This window comes from Anopheles marshallii, chromosome 3 (assembly GCF_943734725.1).
Source record: "Anopheles marshallii chromosome 3, idAnoMarsDA_429_01, whole genome shotgun sequence".
NCBI classification, from domain to species: Eukaryota; Metazoa; Arthropoda; class Insecta; order Diptera; family Culicidae; genus Anopheles; species Anopheles marshallii.
Genome location: NC_071327.1, coordinates 31702649 through 31722019, shown reverse-complemented (window position 1 = coordinate 31722019; position 19371 = coordinate 31702649). Strand labels below are relative to the sequence as shown.

The 19371-nt window shown below is 42.7% G+C and overlaps 3 protein-coding genes across 3 annotated transcripts; all 3 read left to right on the top strand.

Annotated features, from left to right (window-relative positions):
- Window positions 1-1783: 1783 nt before the first annotated feature.
- On the top strand, window positions 1784-3758 carry LOC128713354 (pre-mRNA-processing factor 17). Its single transcript, XM_053808213.1, has 4 exons — window positions 1784-1975; window positions 2034-2592; window positions 2665-3143; window positions 3225-3758. Exons 1-4 carry the CDS (start codon window positions 1784-1786, stop codon window positions 3756-3758), a joined length of 1764 nt encoding a protein of 587 aa, XP_053664188.1.
- A 7635-nt stretch (window positions 3759-11393) lies between these two features.
- Window positions 11394-11781, top strand: LOC128715251 (uncharacterized). Its single transcript, XM_053810132.1, has 2 exons — window positions 11394-11639; window positions 11701-11781. Exons 1-2 carry the CDS (start codon window positions 11394-11396, stop codon window positions 11779-11781), a joined length of 327 nt encoding a protein of 108 aa, XP_053666107.1.
- A 4784-nt stretch (window positions 11782-16565) lies between these two features.
- Window positions 16566-17165, top strand: LOC128712498 (uncharacterized). Its single transcript, XM_053807389.1, has 2 exons — window positions 16566-16576; window positions 16649-17165. Exons 1-2 carry the CDS (start codon window positions 16566-16568, stop codon window positions 17163-17165), a joined length of 528 nt encoding a protein of 175 aa, XP_053663364.1.
- The last annotated feature ends 2206 nt before the right edge of the window (window positions 17166-19371 follow it).

Below are 19371 nucleotides of genomic sequence, written 5' to 3'. Positions count from 1 at the left end.
TGTGTGAATTTTTTATAATCCCAATTCTTATATAAAACTGCGTAAAAATGACAAATGTTATGGTTTTTCTATCTAGCTTTTTTTCGAATTCCTGGTTTATACAAAAACTAAGAAGAACTCTGGGGTTTTTTTGAGCATAATGATCTCAACTAAATTACCCTTCTGAAAGCTGTGTCGATCGATCTGAGCGATGCCATTGGTTGATGTGTTGCGATATTAAAACCGGCACCGTACTGTGTAACAAATGCTGGTTAGCAACCCTTCTCGATTACAATGGTGCACTATTGCTCGGGCTTATCAAGGTGTGCTCATTTGGTGTGCCTGTGCAACGCACAATCAGTAGTGACTTCGAACGCAAACAAAAGCACACACCTTCGGATTAACATAGCAATGTAGTTTGGCAACAAAATTTAGCACTAAAATATAAGGTAAATAAATAAATACGAGAAAGGAATGGTTTTCAATTCGCATACTTACCATTACGACCGTGGAAACATCCAAAACTGAACCATTTTTCTTGCTTCCTCTGGTGTTAATTTCCATTTTGATGATTAATTATTTGCTCTTTTCTTTGTATGTTGGCGGGTAGGTTCTTTCCGTTAATATATTCTCATATTAGTTCGGCTTTACTGACGCACCCCCTCTAGGCGGTAGACAAGCTTTCCTTTGGGACTAGTATGACGACACACCTGTGTACACAAGTACACACCGGTAAACGAATACGTACTACGTTTAGGTACCTCTTTTCCTTGGCTCAAACGCAACTTTTTGGGACAGTGATCAACTTTTTTGCCTGCAAGTACCAGGTATGACTCACATTTACGCTTATTATAGAACACTTAGCAGCTTATACATTTCGGCGAACAAGTAGCCATAATGATCATGCGATCTTTTAAGCACTTGGGCGACAACATCCGTTCTATTACCGATACGATTATTTCACAAAGGCACAATACACTGCACTGTACGACGACAAAAAAAAAACCTCCACAATTGCATAAAACTTCACAGGAAAACGCTTTCTACAATTTACGGTTCTACAAACCGACACAAAACCGTGTTGGCGGGAATAAGAAATGCAACAAAATTGCGGCACACTTTGACTGCTCGCAACCGGTGCCAGCTACTATTCGATTTTGACTGAACGTAAACAACGACCGCGTGCACTGGCGCAGCCGTTGCCTCTTGAACGCCCAAACACGTACGGTAAAAGTACGTCATCAGCAAGCGTAACGCAATCGCGAAACGGTTCCACTCGACAATGGAAAAGGTTGTTAAGGAGTGCAGCGGGACGGGTGGGAGTGGTGAAGACAGTTAGATGGGTGGCGTCATTGATGGAGAATGGTGGTAGGAGTTTCTATGTTTGGGATGGGGAAAAAACGTTTGTTTTGAAGCCATTTGACAGAACAAATATGTACTTGCTCAATTTCGCTGTGTTAATTTATAAATAATGTCGGAATTAATTCAATTCGTTGTTCTACAATTCTACAACATTCTAAATGAATGGTGTTAATTGCTTGAAAAGGTTTCATTTCATTATGAAATATAGAGAAATTGCCTTTTTTGTTAACAATTTATTCCACCAAACCACCCAATGGCCGTTGCCTTCGATTGCAACTGTCAAAATGGTACCAACAACAAGCCATTCGTGTACATGGGGCTTCATCGCGTTCAGTTGTCAAAGAGGATTCAATTGTAAACAAACATATTCGATCAGCAATTGTGCGTCGTTTTCGGGTTTTCTTCTTAAAAACAGGAATTTTTACTAGTAAAATCAACAAACATGCTTCATCTGCAAAACTACGGCAGTAGTAGCAGTGATTCAGAACCGGATGAAGCTAAAACTCGCACGGAAAAACCTCAAACAGAAGCACAACCATCGGCAGACGCATCGGCCCATCTAAAGCCTATCGATAGTCAGTATTCCGTTGTAAAATCGTTGGAAATATGTGCTGCACCTTTGGTGGTACCGATGGTAAGTGGAATATACATTATTTTCCATTTTCTAGTTATTAATGATCTATTACTTACAGGGCCAGTCGGAAGTGTCCCGTTCGCTAGCACCCACGGTGAAAGAAATCAACTACAACCCACGCTATGAAGAACTGTTTGCCCCCGTTGCTGGTCCAGAAAATCCGTTTCTTACACAACAAATGCGTGCACCGAAGAATATGTTGACGGGTTTTGTTGAGAATGCGCACATAAGTGACTTCCAGTTTGAAAATCAGCGTAAAACGTTTCACAGCTACGGGTACGCGCTGGATCCTTCGGTCGATGGTAAAGGAACGGCTCCGGAAGAAGGCCCAAGCTATGTGGGTCATCTGCAGGCAGCCTACGATACGGACGGGGTCACCGTGTTTGAATCTTCTAAATCGAAGACGAATGCAGGGGAGAAGAGAAAACGTGTCAAAAATGATGACCCGGAAGATGTGGAAGGTTTCACGGGTCCGTGGGGCAAATACGAGGATGAGCAGACGGTGGCAAGACCAAATGAGAAGGAACGGGCTGAAATCGAGGAAATGATGGCAAAGAAACACCGTCGCCACAAGGTGAAGGAAGACAAACCGATTGAAGAGAAATCGGTCCTGCATAGTAAGTGTTGCTTGTACAGCAGTGTTCGTATGAAATATGTATTAATTGTGATAATATTATTTTCTCTTTTAGTCAAAGATGCATTCGATTACCAAGGACGTTCGTTTCTGCATCCACCGCACGATGTTGGTGTTAACTTGCGAAAAGCTGGTGCTCCGGATCGTTGTTTCCTGCCGAAGGCTCACATTCATACCTGGACTGGCCACACGAAGGGCATATCGGCTATTCGCTGGTTTCCAGTTTCGGCACATTTGCTTCTGTCTTGCAGTATGGATGCACGTGTAAAGCTTTGGGAAGTGTACAACGAACGTCGCTGCGTGCGAACGTATTCTGGTCATCGGCAGGCAGTTCGGGACGTCAGCTTCAACAATAAAGGTGAAAGATTTATCTCAGCTGGTTACGATCGCTACCTGAAGTTGTGGGATACGGAAACGGGTGACGTAATATCGCGGTTTAATTCCCGCAAGATTCCATTCTGTGTAAAGTTCCATCCCGACTTTAACAAGCAACATCTTTTTGTGGCTGGAACTTCGGATAAGAAAATTATCTGTGTAAGTATGCAGTCAAGCAACCGTCCAATGATCTGATGATCATATTTAAAATTAACATTATTCATTTTTTTTCCATTTCAGTGGGACACCCGTACCGGGGAGATCGTGCAGGAGTACGATCGCCATCTCGGCGCAGTCAATACGATCACGTTCGTTGACGAAAATCGACGCTTTGTGACGACCTCGGATGATAAGAGTTTGCGCGTGTGGGAGTGGGACATTCCGGTGGACATGAAGTACATTGCCGATCCGACGATGCACTCGATGCCGGCTGTAACACTCGCACCGAACGGTAAGTGGCTGGCGTGCCAGAGCCTGGACAACAAGATCGTCATCTTTTCCGCTATCAATCGGTTCAAGATGAATCGCAAGAAAACGTTCACCGGGCACATGGTGTCGGGGTACGCCTGTAATCTTGATTTCTCGCCGGACATGAGCTATCTGGTGTCGGGCGATGGCGATGGCAAATGCTACATATGGGACTGGAAAACGACAAAGCTGTACAAGAAGTGGCAGGCGCACGATAATGTCTGCATAGCAACGCTCTGGCATCCGCACGAAGCGAGCAAACTGGTGACGGCCGGTTGGGATGGATTAATAAAGTACTGGGATTGAGCGACAATTCGCCAACCGAGGGTGAACGAACAATGTAAGCATGAATTGTAGATTTTTAAAGTTTCAGAGATCCGAATGCTACTGTAGACAGCTTTTTGTTCATATTCATACTATATCGAAGTTTTTTTAAAGAAGATTTTTCTAAGATGCAAGAACAGTACAATGTCCTCACTTTTGCCGCTAATCTCGTATGTCACACGCTATTCTCTGTTATTTCGGTTATGTAATGCGAATGATGCTAAACAACCTAAACATAGATTCTCTTACAAATGAAACAAAGTAGATTTATTGTGACGAAGGCTTTTATTTTATGTATTTTAAAACGATTTTATGTATTATATTCGACAGGCTACATTAAGGTTTTCTTACTAAACTCTTAATATTATGGTTTAATCAGTCTTGTTGGAATCATACGAACACTCCGTTGCCTTACTTTTTATCTACCGGAATCTGTAGAGTTTTGGCTGGCTATTGGATTTTTTCGCTGTAGGCTTTTGGCCCCTTCAATGCCTCACCAGATTAAGATAAATCTTAGGTTTCGGAGCTGGTGTTACGGTCGTAAAGAACCGACAGAACGTGCACGGTCTTAGCTGATTCTGCGTAAACGTTCTTCGCTTCGGGCCATTCGAATCCGGCACAACTGGTGGTTCAAGCTCCAGTAGATTGTCACGCTTTCGGTGGTGTTTCTCATCGCCGGGAATTATCGACACGTAACGTGTGCCAACGCTCGGCAGGTCCATTTTCACCGTTGAAGCTGTCCGCGTTTCTGCCCGGCTGATAACTACCGCACTCTGCCCATGTTCAATGACCAGCGCCACAATGAAGCCAATCAAAAGGGCCGATGAGACGAAATGTATCCGTGTGATCATTTTCACCTAATCTGAGCACTTTGTTACTAAGGGACGGGTCGGTTTATTCGTGCTGTGTATTGTGATGTTGGTGGATGGGTACTATTAACCAGCTTCCGGTGTTCCAGCGCTTTATATAGCTCCGATCGCCATGGTACTCTTGAACGGTAAACGAGCCCCTTTTTGCATGTCCTCAACGCTAGCTTTAGGTCATTGGTGTATGTTATTTCCCCGCTGTAACGCATCCGAGCCTTCGTTCTTCTCGCTTGATCACGCAAAGAAACTAGTGCTATCGGTTGAGTAAGGGATGAAAAATAAAAACAATCGGTTTTGATTTGCGCAATAATCACCGTGCATTTGCGGTGTACGTAAATGCGAGTACCGATCGCGTGCTTGTTTGTTGCGTATCGACCCCATGCGATCGATCACGAGATTTTTACTTTCATACTGCGGCAAGCATCAGCTGAGGTGAGGTGGCTGTTATCAACAAAACCTAAGGGGGGAATGTTAAGGATTTATAGCTAATAGTACGTGAAAATAAAGTTTTAAGAATAACAATTATAATACACAACTTTATCATAATTATTTTTTTAGTTATTATTTATGGATAACAAAATATGTTTACTAAACTTGAAATTTATTAAGTTATTGTACTCAGAAAAATTTAATAAAATAAATGATTAATTGAATGAACTATTTTTATTTTGAAATTCTTCGGTAGAACACTTTCGCTTCAACTCAACCTAAAAAAAATATTTCTTCTGCAATTTAAAACTTTTTCTTTTCAATGTTCAATAAACGGCTTCATGTTGCACCGGAATGTTCGGGACGCATCAAGTGTTTTCTGACGTACAATGTACAATTATGACGAATTGTTGCAGAGGGGTCCATTATCCTTATCACAATTATTTTGGGCATTTTAGCAGTCGGTGCAATAGGTTATCGTACCCTCTGAACTTGCGATATTGTGCACCTTTTGTGTCGTTAACCGGGAACATTCATTTGTTGGTCATCATGGGTAAAAAAGCGATGCAAAGTGCTTGCCAGAATTTCATCAGCTACAGCTTTAATAAATTTAATTAATTAATTAGTAATAATAAAGTGCATTAAAAGAACGTAAAACCATAAGCGCGAGTTGTTTAGTGTTTGACATTTGATCGTCTGAAGTTGGCGATCAACTTCTCGGAGGTATACCCTTACCGATGCGTATGAATTGCGTCAGAAACATCGCAAATCGTTCGCATTGAGTAAGGAAGTTTATGAAAAACATGTTGTTGTTGTTCCCGGTAAGAATAGGACGCCTGGAGGTGGTCGTGTTGTTTGTTGGAAAGCTTATTTACGTTTGCAATCCGATGTAAATATTGTTGCAACTATGCAATAAGGTATAGGAATCCCTTACACCCCCAGGAAGACAGGCCTTCCCTAACGAGAAATGAAAATGATTTATATTGTAGATCATCTACACAATATGGAATTTTAACTAAAATGAGTCTTACTATCTCATCTTTTAGGAACTTTTGAGGACTGCAATGTGTTTTGTTGAACTTATTGCTCGTTTAATCCCTTCTGGAACAGTTAAAGTTCGTCATTCCTTTTCAAATTAAACTGCGATGGTTTGGCTTTAAATATTTATGCTCAACAAATATTGATCAAATGTGATCAGTGCACTTTTAACAAAAAAGTGAAATTAATCAAACACGTGGCGCGTAATGGTTTAAAAACGGACCATCGATCGATTTTCAAACGCAAACCGAGCTTTGACGAAAGCTCTTTCTGGTGCAACATAAGCACACAAGCATAGCCTACTAAAAGGCGAACCATGCACATAATCGACGAAGTGTGTTAACCGTCACCCATTTCCCCGTAGACTGCGCTAAACGATTAAGCATGGGAACGTTTCGCATCTGTATTACCGTGCGGTGAAATAAATACGCCCCGTTGCTACTAACACACTAAACTCTTTATTATCAATATTTAGTTGTATAAAAAAATATGTGGTAATCGCTAAATCAGTACAATCAAAGCTTAACTTCTCTCTTTATCTTTCTCTCGCTCTCTGTCTCTCTTTTTTGTTGCTGTTTTTTTTTTTGGTTTTCCGCGCCACCCGCCAAGTTGTGTAACTTCGCCCACGAAATCCATCGGCAAACAAAAATGCCGCCACCACCAAACACACACGGGGCCGGTACGGAGCGAACCAAACGAACAACGCAACCCGTTCAACACACCCCGTCAAGCACTTAACGAATTAAATAAAATACAAACGACAGTCACCGGCCAATTGATGATCGTTGTGTCGACGTGATTTCCGGTCGCTACCGTAACCGCCCGGTGCGGCTGGTGCAGGGTGCACGATCTTCGGCTGGGCGTTCGGTGAAATGTGAAAATGTCGACTCTGACGTAAATTGCGCATCAGTTTCGAGGGCAGAATCGACGGTGGTGATGACGGTGCTGGGCTAGGGCTCGGCGAAGGATTCGCGTACATGATGCCGCCCAAGCCGTAGTAGTTTGCCTGTGTGTTAATGCGTCCACTGGAGGATGCTGTAAGCCACACCAGCACTACAAGAAAGCGCCACGGCTGCATCGCACAGAGAGAGAGAGAGAGAGACAGAGAGCGCGAGCGAGCGCGTGAGGGTACTGCGTACTGATCAAAGACCTTTTGCTTGCTGTTTGCCAGCCCCGGTATCCCAGCGGTGTGGAATTGTCTCGAAGCCGAACCGATTAACATTAACACAATAAATACACAGTCGTATATTACAGAAAACTCCGACCGGTATCGCAGCCACCACCGGAGGCGAAGAAGCGTCCGGCCGTGGCGGATAGGCGTGAGCGAAAGTGTTTGTGATAAGACGAATCGACCGGATGATGCAAACGTACGGAGAAGAAGGATGCCTGAGTAGTGGTGCCACTGGTGGGACGTCTCACGTTCACGTTTGAGCGCTCGTCTGTTCGCTCGGTTCACTCGTTGTGCTGTCTGGCTGCGGTTGAGCTTCCTGCGGGTTGGGCGATGGTCCGAAGTCGAAGTTGGCGTTCACCTGAATGTGCGGGTTCTCCACCTCCGGCGGTAGCGTACTCGTCTCGCCTTCCCCATGATGGCTGTGGTGGGCGTGGTGGTAGAAATGTTCCTCCGAGTTAACTCCATGCTCACCAGTGCCATGGTGATGTTGGTGATGATGATGTCCAATGCCGTGGGCAACGTGCCACAGTGCCGCACCCGTCAGGATACTGCCCATGCTGAACGGGCTGGACCCACGGTGGTGGTAGCCGTAGCTAGATCCATAGCTGGAACCGATCGCATTCGAGTCGCCGTACAGTGCACTGTTGTGGTTGTAATCGTAGTGCCGCGGACCGACGAGTGGTGCTGCCGCCGCATACGCATGCTGATGACCTACCGCTTCGGCGTAGCTGGGTGGATTAATCTTGGAATGCGAGTAAGCCGGTGGAGCCCCACCACCAGGCACGGCATGGTGTCCCAACCCAGGATAGGCCGGCGGTGGTCCAATCGGATGGCCGTTCGCATGCCCATCTACGCTCCAGCCGATCGGTCGCGGAGGTTGTATGTCCGGCACCGGTGGATTCCGTACCATTCCACCAACGCCTTCCTGGTGCATGTGGTGGTAGTTCTTGCGGGAATTTCGCCCCAGTGCACTGCCCGTATTGTGGTTACTCTTGCTACGCATTCGGATCGCAAAGGCACGTTTGCCATCCACGGTCGTAACACCGAACAGCATCAGGTGCAGGGTCAGTACGCATAAGATCACCACCAAACGCTTGGAATGTCCAGAAGTAGTGCGAAAGCCACACCGTGTGGCCATTATGGTTCGGTTCACTTGCACCTGCTCGCGTACGTATATTCCGGGGTAAGTTCTTCCAATGTCTAAACTTTCCAAAACACCAAAAACCCACTACAGGATTGTTCGACACTTGACTATGTATGCGCTGTTGGCGAGGGTCCTAAGAGCTACGACTCGTTCGCGATCTCGAGTGGAACTGAATTTCACAGCACCCGCAGCGTGCTGGATACACCCGAGCGTTGGCACTGATTGGTTTGCTAATGAAATGATTGGTTTGCCTCCGGGACCGATCCTGCTGATCCGCTGAAGCCCTCCCTCCCCAAACATCTCCCAACATCTCTGACAGTCCAGCCAGCCAAACATGGGCAGCGAACGTGGTGAAATGATGGTTCGTACGCACGCTTTCCACATCTGATCCCATCACCACGACCACGCCACCGATGGAACGCACGTCAGGATCAGTGACAAAGTAATCTAAATCGGATTTCGCTCCCTTGGCTCGGTAGGCTTTGCTTGTCCAAAGTCTCGCGGCTGGCAAGAAGATGCCAACTGACAGCAATACGGACATTATCTAATTCTGCAACCGACGCTACAGAATCCGGACTCTTGTGCGGCAATGTGGGGCATCTCGGGTGTGCAAGCCAAGACGGGGAGACGTATCTGCGTAACGATCGTGTTGTTGTTTTTCCTTATCATGATCGCGAAGAATTTGTCAACGCGTAATTGAATTAAACGAAACGTACGGAAGGGGGGCACGGTTTAAGGGTGGTGAACATTTTCTGCGCCATAGCACAACACCGTTTTGAAGGTAGGAGGATGTTGATATATGTGAAGCCGGGGAGTAAATTATCTGTTCCGCAAGATCGCGATAACGCAATAAGCTGGGTGTCTTATTCTCCAGCGTTCCTTTTGCTGTGCGTAATCCAACTGGAATGCATCGAAATCACTAATGAAAGAGTTTTAGAAATTCCCAGGGAAGAAATGATTACTAAAATGTAATTGAAATCACTTGTACGAGGTAGGAACACTTTGAAACGAGGTTAAGTTGAAACATGTCCATGATCTATCAATAATTCTTTTACATCCCACCAGGAATTGGTTCACTCTCTTGGCCAATATTCAAAATACTTCTTTAGATTATAACAAGAAGTACAGTCTTTCAGATCTCTCTCCAATTTGTAGAACACATATCAGAGTCTATAAAGATCGTCAGGAATTTGCCATGAATTTGCCCATCATGACCATGATCTATCAATAATTCTTCTACATCCCACCAGGAATTGGTTCACTCTCTTAGCCAATATTCAAAATACTTCTTTAGATTATAACAAGAAGTACAGTCTTTCAGATGTTTCTCCAATTCGTAGAACACATGTCAGAGACTATAAAATGCGTCTGGAATTTGCCTGCGACGCAACGCAACAGTGGTTTGGTTCCTCGAACGATCTCGAACGATACTGATCAGACAATAATGTACGCAGCAAAAAATGTGGAAACACATTACCACGAAAAAATACCACGAAACTATTACCAAATAACGAGAGAGTTGAACGAGAGATTTTGACAGATCATTGCAGTATTTTGAAATATCTTGCGTAGATCTTCTAGTATTCCTTTTTGATGAAGGAAGTCTCGCCATTTTCGAATGGAGTGAGATAAGGAACAAATGTTTCGTAATAGGTGAAGTTGAACTTTTAATGTCGTGAACAATCATTAGTGACTTCACAGTAAAGTCTTTTCCCGAATTACGCGACACTCGAGTTACGCGAATTCGAGATACGGGAATCTCAAAATTTTGACAATTCGTGTAATTTTGTATGTGGATTTGAAGTTTATATTGGTCAAATTTGAATTTTTTCCCAAAAATACGTTAAATTTGGATATTAAAAACATTAACTTTGGTAAACAATTTCTCTAATTGTCGAAATAAATGTAAAAATATCAATTATTAATATGCTTCGTAGCGTGAAAAGAAGGAAACGATCACTGAATACTAACTATAAACGATGTTATAAAGGGAATCCGATTTACGCAAAAAAATCGAGTTACTCAGCTAAGGTTATTCGAGACAGCTGAGGTAGTTTATAGCACAAAATTTAAGCAAAAAGGTGTAAAATTGGTGTGAAATAGCTGCCTTTGTCATATAAAACATTTGTTTTTAGTTTATTTTAATGTATTTCATCAAAAAGTAGCCTGGTTTGCCGTATAAATTAAGTGCAGAGAAGGAAGTCAACTATCCAACTTTGAAGTATAAACGATTTTACTCCTGGATTCGACTTACGCGGTTTTTTTCCGGGTTATAGCGGTCCGATATCTCGGGGTGATAGTACTGCCTGTACTATATCCTGCAACGTGTACTTGTAGAAATGTGACTATTCACCGACAGATGGCGCCACTGAAAATAACCAAAATTAATGCTAAACAAATAAAATCTCCGGTTTTTTACATATGTTTTTTTTTTTACATTGATACAGATTTGTGTTCAATAACCGAGTATTTCTCTACTGGTGCTACTCAGATCAGGTATAAATTATATTCTACAGTGTAGCGTAACACAAACATGCTTTGTAGGAAATAAACATGTTGTTCTAGCTCGACTGGAATTATCTTCCTAGTATCAACGAGTTACGAAACGCAGAAATCGATCTAGCAATGGGTTTCGTGCAAAATAAATAAATAAAAGCGAGCGGCTAGACCTTCCTGATAGTGCATTCGCAACAAAAATCCCCGAACATTAATCAGAGCCCCCTTTCAGCGACCCAAATACTTCCTCCAAATTACTTCAAGTACATTCGGTAGTTGATAATCCTGAGCTCAGTGCAAAAAAAAAAAAGGTGGTCAATGCTATATTTGTCTCCTTCACACACTATCATTGTGGCGGGTCGTCGTCTCGCTCCATACAGCATCCAAAACAGAGTTGATAAGCCTAGGGTAAACACTGTCTACCCGTGTATAGCCGCCGTAATTGCATCAGTCGCTTTACTGTAGCATAAATCATGAAGAAATCAACACGTTTGGCGGTGTGTATTTGTCTTCTTTTGGTGGCGATCGCTGCGCCACTAGTTTTATCCGACGAAACGGAAGAACAGGAACAGAGCAGCCAGGAAGCGGTTGTGCAGGATGGCCAGGATGCACCGGCACCGGAAGCTGACACTGAGGTGAACGAAGGTGAAGCCACCGATACGGAACAGCAGGAGGAAACGGAAGGATCCGAACCGATTCAGGGAGTGCTTCCACAGCAAGTACGTGCAGTGCGTTAGAGTGTGTAATGGACACAAACTCAACCAAAAACTTTTCCTCCAGATAAACATCCTCATGGTACCAGCCGCTTGTAAGCCGGGCTATCGTGTCGATCATAAGGGCAAATGCCGTCCGGCTCTGTGAAGGTGAGTAAGTCCGTATCACGGGACGTCCGTGTGCTAACGGGGGTATTTTCCATGCGCTGATCTGGGAAATGATCGTTGAACGAATTTCGTCCCAGCTCATCCAGCAAATTGTACGATGCGTGAAGATTAAGCTGAGTGTCCACAATTGACGAGTCTAGTGCTTTCTTGATTGATCGTGACGTGTACTGCACCGGACGGTGTCTACGTGATACCCTTGACCTTTTTTTTTTTGCTCTATCTTAACGAACTGACAGGCGCTGTAGCGAGTTGCGTTCAAATAATGGCGGAAAACAGGAGATCCACATTAGTGTGAAGCTTCAAAATCAAACGCTCAAGTAGTCACCGCACTTAATTGCTGGTGGACAATATTTGCCCAGCAAGCGTACCGCGTCCCGTCGTTACGAGCTGGCGGCGAAACATCACTCCCCCTTTCGGTAGGAAGTTTGATGCGGCGAAGGAAAGGGTAACCCATTGATAAATTTACAACGCGTCACCGGTCTTACCGGTGATGGAGGTGAACAACTTTTTGCATACTTGGACTCCCCGTTGCCGCCGACTGATGCAAGAGCGCCGCGTGTTTCCCAGCGAATGGGTTCAGATTCGCCCGACACGATATCGATTTTATCCTAGTTCAGTGGAAGTCGGTGCGGTTGGTACAGTGCAGCTGGAGGTTCCCTTACAATAGGCACACAATGATCGGTCAAGTGGCAGACTAAACCGCATGTCCAGTAAATGGCGTGTGATTGCAGCTGATGATGTATTTCTTTTTTTCTGTGTGTACAAGTGATCCCGCCTGTTGCTCTAGTGTGATAAGATAAAACTGAGAAAACATTAGCGAGACGGGACTAGCACCAGAAGGAAGTAATTTTGCATTCGCGTCCGGTAAAAGTTTAGTCGCGCGCTAGATATATCAAGGCGACGAACCGTTTTCGTGCAAGATCGAAGTGATTGCTGGATCGCGGTATTTGCACAATTGCAGCAGAGTTGCGATGGGAAAGGTTGGGTGGATTTGCATGATCGGTGTGCTAGTGTTGAGTGTCGGTAGGGCTGAATACGAAACAGACTACGACGAAGAAAGTGCCAGTACACCAGCAGGAACGTTCGCACCAGCAGCTGTACCAGCTATGGTACTGCAATCGGTAGGATTGTAGAATTGTAGTATTTGTTATTCTAGTTGTAGTCTAACGAAGATAGCAAACTAGTGGAAAAGAACCTGCGCTTTAATGTGCTACCGTGATGTAAGCCGAAGTGCTTGGATACTAATTCTATCGTATATGAACCGTGTCTACTTCTAGAGAGCTGTCTTTGACGTTCCTCTCTTGTGCCCGGATGGATTGGTACTGGACCACAAGGGTATATGCCGGCGAAAGATGGGCTAGCTGGAACTTATCGAATTGCTACGATACAACCAAACACTAACAATGGAATTCCTAAAACCACAGATTTCAAAGTGTATCTCCGCAGTTAAACAGATAAAGTAACACTATTGTGTTTAGTAGCGAATATACGTTAAATGATGCAATAAACGCAAGCTTATCAAACAACTATCAATTGAAATCGCTCGTCACCTACCTTGATTTTCTTTGCCAATTTCGATGACTAATACCGACGACTCCATTCCACTGGAGTGGGTTCTTCATTCAAACATTATCGTAATCCTTCTTTCGACTAGCACACCATTTAGACGAATGCCGGCCATTCATTGTTCAATCGTAAATCGATAATTGATAATAGAGATCGTAAATCGTAATCAGTTCCACGCATACCATCATTCACGAAGGAATGTCCCCGTGCACTCCGTGCCTACATTGCAATTGCGGTTGAAGTAAATTACAAACAATTTCCGGAATCTTGTCTACGGCCCATTATGATACCAACGGCATTGATAAGATTACAGCTATTAATCCTTCGACGGGATCAGCTTTATGTACTCCTGTGATGGGATGACAGACCAGTACACTTCTATCAAAATTATTGTTAGTAAATAAGTATATCTGAGGTCAGTTTAAAGTTTAAAGTGGTTTTAACCACCAAAGAAACTAAGTCGTTCAAAGTCGATCATTCCATTCGGTCGAGGCTCATGATAAGACGAATTCGGAGCAAGGTACCGGAGGATAGTACTAATTCGCATTGTTTTAGGCTCTTGTCGGAGAGCTGAGAGAGCACGGGTAGTGTACTAACTTAACTCGTCGATACCTCGTAAAACGAAGAGGGTGAAAAAGATAAGATAAGCTACCTGTCGGACAATTGAAAACAGTGGTTTTTGTGTGTTGAACAGCTTATCTAAGCGCATTGGACGGAAGCAGCGACGTATTTAATTGCAAACTACCCACCGAAGAAGCTGGTGCTCGTTTAAGGCGTGATCTAACATTGAGAAAGCGATTCGTGTTTTTTGGCTGGTAATACACGGCAGGCAGATACAATGAAAATAGTGCTGCTTCTATTCGGTGTTGTTGTGTTGGCGAGCTTGGCCTACGGACGTCCGGTGGGATGTGAAGATGAGCCAGAAGCTCCACCACTGCCTGTGGTTCAACAGCAGCTCGACACAGCCGATCAATCGAAGAATGTGGCTCAAGCTCCGAAGGTAACGAAAGTGATATAACGCATACTATATAAAAAAGATTATGACGAGGACTTTAAAACGGAATATTTTCAGAACGTAATTGATCCTCCAAAGCTGTGCCCTGAAGGACAAATGCTTGACCATCAAGGAAAGTGTAGGCCTATAATGGGTTAATGCGGTCGAATTGGATATTGTGAGATGGCTACAAATATATGAAGAACCCTTTTCGCTTCGTTGTAAATAAAGTTGTTGAGCGTTAGAAGTTAATCGTTTCGGACATCATCAAGAGCAGTGTTTGTAATGTTGCAACAAATGTGAAATACTAAACCGTTTATTAGATATCATACTAAAAGAAGTCAGCAATTTTTTTACACATTCCCCTGCTATCAGTAGCCTCTCCCGGTCTGCATGCTGTTGGAGCATCGATCAAAACAAATTGTTGCGCATCATCTTCTGATTGTTCAGCTTCGTTTACTGAATCGGATGCGCCATCAGCTGTTGGGACCTGCACTTCTATCATATCTCTTTTGGCGGGTGATTCCATTTGATCGAGTTTGTATATGTAGGAACTCAACTGATACACTATTGGATGGTTGTAGTAATGCAGTTGTCGTGGAAGCTGTACCTCGCTGGGAACGTTTGCTGGAAGATAAGCACATTGTACGACCACAAACATCACTAAACAACATTGAACGATCTTGAATGGTTGAATATCAAACATTTTATGTAGAATGTCTATGTGTCTGTAGCAGAAAATGGAGAACAACTGAGCTTGAATCGGATCGAAGATGTCTATTTTATAGTCCAAAGCGGAAATGTCTTCAGATCGTTGAATATTCCACTTTTTTACGATAGTCGGTATGATCTTTGCTTTCATCATTCGTTGATCTTCATCTTCATCATCTTCAAATAGTCAAATGTTTACTTCATAAACAGCACGGATAGCGTTGTAAGAAATGGATCCGAATAAATGACATTGGAGAGCAAATTTGAAGGTCATTTGCTTAGTTGACCATTCTTCAAAGATTAACAGCGACGGGTAGTTTCATGAAGTACGCATGAAGAGTATGCTCTCATTACATTTCATTTGAATGTGGCTATTCGTTTGGATTGCATAAGGTTGAATAATGTAGTCAAAATCATTCTGCTCAATGAAGTTGCATGAAACTTACGTATAGTGTTTTCCTCGCAGAGTTGTGAGGAAAATATGTTCTATATCATTTCATTAATTTTATTAAAAATTATCCAATTCATTTGTTTAACTGTCCTAATTTTTTATGTACGGTAAAAAATAGTAATTTTAATGTACAGTCAATACCCGAGCTACGCGGTTCTCGGTTCTCGCGGTTTTAAAGATACGCGAATTTTAAAAATGTTATATTTTCCGTGGTTTTGTATGCAGAATCCAATTTTTAAATTGCAAAGTTTTAAAATACGTTATATAGCAATACGGCCTGGCCGTTCTTATTGAATAAAAAAAAACGTTATATCTAATTATTATAAAAAATTAATTTTTCTAACATTTTCTTGTAATTCTTGAAATAAACGTATATATATCAAATTTGAAAGTGCTTCGCAACGTGGGAAAAAGTATTCGTTCCCTTAATTCGATATTTTATATAAGTGGCGCCAGTCTTCACACGAAAAGACCGGTCCAAAACCTACACGGAACAATCCCCCGTAGCACGGACTGACTATCCAGCTACGTGGTACCATTAAGTCTAGTAAGCCAGAAACGGCAGGCATGACCTAGAAGATCGTTACGTCAAGAAGTGAGAGAGAAACGATGTTTTAGAGGAAACTCCAGATACGCGGATTTCTCTGGTATGTATTATCCGGGTCTCTGGGGTATCGACTGTAAATATTAAACCGGCTAGATGTAAAATAATACTGTGGTATTTAACGGTCGATTTAAAATTTTTGTACTGACTGTCTTGAAAAATAAGAACTAGGTGCTATTTTCTTGCATCGCCCGTTTATTATGCGACTCAACTGTGGCTTGACATTGACGTATACCGAAGGGGTACTTGACCGCAGAATCAAAACAAAATCGCACAAAACTAAGCGCTGCGTCTTGATATTTAACCACGAATCTTAACCATACAACACGAAATAACTATTGCATGACGAGTGGTAATTGTAAGCTCGCTTTAAATATTGTGGGGTTTGTGTAATACAATCGTTCTTCATGTGAAATTGTAATTCTGATTAAATGAACGATGGCCGATAGGTATGTTAATGGTAAATGGTAGCTGCCACCAGTTAAGCGCTTTAGGTAAAACTATTGTGATTTTTATTTTAGGATACTCATTCTAAGTGCTGCTGTTAGCGATATTGAACAACAGTATCGTGCTCCTGAAGAGGACGTTCTTAGCGCAACAACCGACGAATATACCGAAACGCATCGCAATTTTAACTACGGATATCGCTCCTCCAGCAACTCGGATGACTATGCCGACGATGACGAGGAGGACGAGGAAGACCCGTATCAGGAATTGTTTATGAACGCATACCGTTCTGCGCCACAATCATCGGACGATGAAGAGACCGAAATCGACGTTAAAGGATGCACGAATCCCGCTGCAAAACCGCTTTGCCTGATGGAGGATTGGGACCTGTGGGATTACATGGACGAGAGTGAGCTGAAGGAACGGTTGAAAGACCATCCTAAGCTGTTGGAAGAAATTACACGCAAACGCAAACGCCGCATGCAGGAGGAAGAGGACGCAGCAACAGCGCTCGAAGACGACGAACTTTGCAATGTGATGAATAGAGCCGTGAAATGTATCCGTAGTGAACCGTCCCAATTGACCAGTTAGGGTATGTAAGGTGAAGAATTTTACGGCGCAATGTACATAAATGCGTGAAATTAATTTCACATCGTTCTGCCCCCAGGTGCTATTCTCAGTTAATCTTTTATTTTTTTCAAATTTTAGGATAATTGAATCCCTTTTTCTTGATTTAAAAAAATGGCTATGCCATAAATTTTGAAATAGTGACTCCAAATGGATATAAAAACTTTGGAAACATTATTGCATCCACGAAAGGAACTTGAATTACATGATAAGATAATCTAACCAAGTCTATAGAAATGAGGAGCATTAGTCTTCTGAATACTTCCAGATGATTTCTACCAGTTATCGATTAAGTTTAACTTAACAAAGAATGCGACAAAAACAAAATCTCTTCAATGTACAGAACTCTAGAACGAAATTAGGTTCAATGCCATGAAGTACAGATTTCTTCAGTACATATTTGCTTATGTTTCCAAATTTATTATAAATAGGGATAAAGTGATCATCGACCATTGAATACTTCGAATTACAATATATAAGCTCTTGTCCACTTTGGTCAAAGCCGTACGAGCACACCAACAATAAAAGGAGTTTTCGGTCTTTCGAATTATCGAACGTAATAAGGGTTTTGCTACGTAAACAAATGAATTTATTAGTATTTTTAACTACCTATACTTACTAATGCCGATAAGGAGAATGAAAAACAAACGCTAAAAGAGCGCTGCATGTAACTAAAACTATCGATAAAGAGAACCACGTGTTGGCGGTTTTAAAACAGTAAACTGTTGAGGGCATTTTGCACATGACTTTAATAGTACTAGCACAATTGCATCCCAAGCGCATGCCGCTAGCGCAACTCTTTTGTTATTGATAAGCGTGATAGCTAAAGATGATATCACAAATGGAATTTAGCTGATACGGTGCCCGATCATCATCGTCACAAGTGCGTTAGGCTCGGTGTAACTCATCGTGCATCCGCAGTGGTGGAACCTTCGGTAACGGTCACTGCACCGTTGGTCGGTTGACTAACTATCACAATCGGTGGTCCCACTTCAGCCGTCTAAAACAACACGATAAGAGAAAATAGTTTTGTGTCTGGTTACTTGGCATTGGAGGTGAGATTCAGCTATTCATGAGGACTTGGTGCACGATACGGAAAATTCTTCACGCTGCGACACTTTATCGCATTTTTTAATCGAATTATAATGATAACCAATAATGATTTGAATGTTTTTAGTACACATTTAAATTCTGATGAATATTCACTGTTCTCGTTCCACTCACTTGACTCGTGCTAAAGCTTTCGTTGTACGATTTACCAAAATTGGCATCATCGATATCGTAACCTTCGCGATTTCCGCAACACAAACACATGGTCGCTTACTGTTGGGCGTTGATGGCCGTACGTTAAGGAAACTTTCGTACCCAGTTTCGAAGACGATTCAAGTGCAACTGAGTGATCGGCGATAGCAACGGGAACTTGAAATACCTTCCACGATAGGGTCCGCCAGACTACGAAAAGTTTCTCTTCGTGTGTTCTACCAACAAAAGGGATGACTAAAGCGGATCCAGACGGAACAATTCCGTACGATACGAAGGAAGCATACCGTGATTGTGACGAAGCATTGGATTGTTTTTTCCCCTTTTTTGTCCCCTAGTTTAGTCACGGATTTGCTATCCATGCGTAGTAAATGTTTTCAGCAAATATGCACCACCATCACACACGCTTCGCAGAGTTTCATAACCGATAAAGACGCCTGACCTGACAAAAGGTGCAGAGAAACCTGAAGAGGGGTCTTTCTTATCGGTCGACGATAGAACGCGTTAAGACGCTTTAGGAGGTTTATTGGCGAGAACAAAATGCTGCCAAGTCAGGTAAAGACACACGTTTGTTCAAATATAAAAACCCAGAAGGACAAATACTAATAGCAGCACAGATTGCAACTTGAATGAAATGTGTTTGTGGATGTGCATTTAGACTGAGAAAAAAAAATAACGATAAAGATTGTTTTGTGACGAATTTCAGATAAAGCTGGTAAATTGCATGATTCACATCTGGAAGGAAATGATACGCAAACAACCACAGAGATAGACCGTATAAATGAGAAACCTTTCCTGATGCTAATGATGAGCTCTGAATAAGCTTGGTTTATCGTCAATGGTTAAGTAGATCATTTTGCGATGGAAATTGGTACATATTGACAGCGTGAATTAGAAAAGAAACATCCAA

Bases quoted from the DNA above. Each gene is read 5' to 3' on its own strand.
- LOC128715251 (XM_053810132.1), top strand. From the start codon at position 11,394: ATGAAGAAATCAACACGTTTGGCGGTGTGTATTTGTCTTCTTTTGGTG. The intron at 11,640-11,700 runs GTACGTGCAGTG...CTTTTCCTCCAG, and splicing joins AGGGAGTGCTTCCACAGCAA to ATAAACATCCTCATGGTACC.
- LOC128713354 (XM_053808213.1), top strand. From the start codon at position 1,784: ATGCTTCATCTGCAAAACTACGGCAGTAGTAGCAGTGATTCAGAACCG. The intron at 1,976-2,033 runs GTAAGTGGAATA...TATTACTTACAG, and splicing joins CACCTTTGGTGGTACCGATG to GGCCAGTCGGAAGTGTCCCG. The intron at 2,593-2,664 runs GTAAGTGTTGCT...TTTCTCTTTTAG, and splicing joins AGAGAAATCGGTCCTGCATA to TCAAAGATGCATTCGATTAC.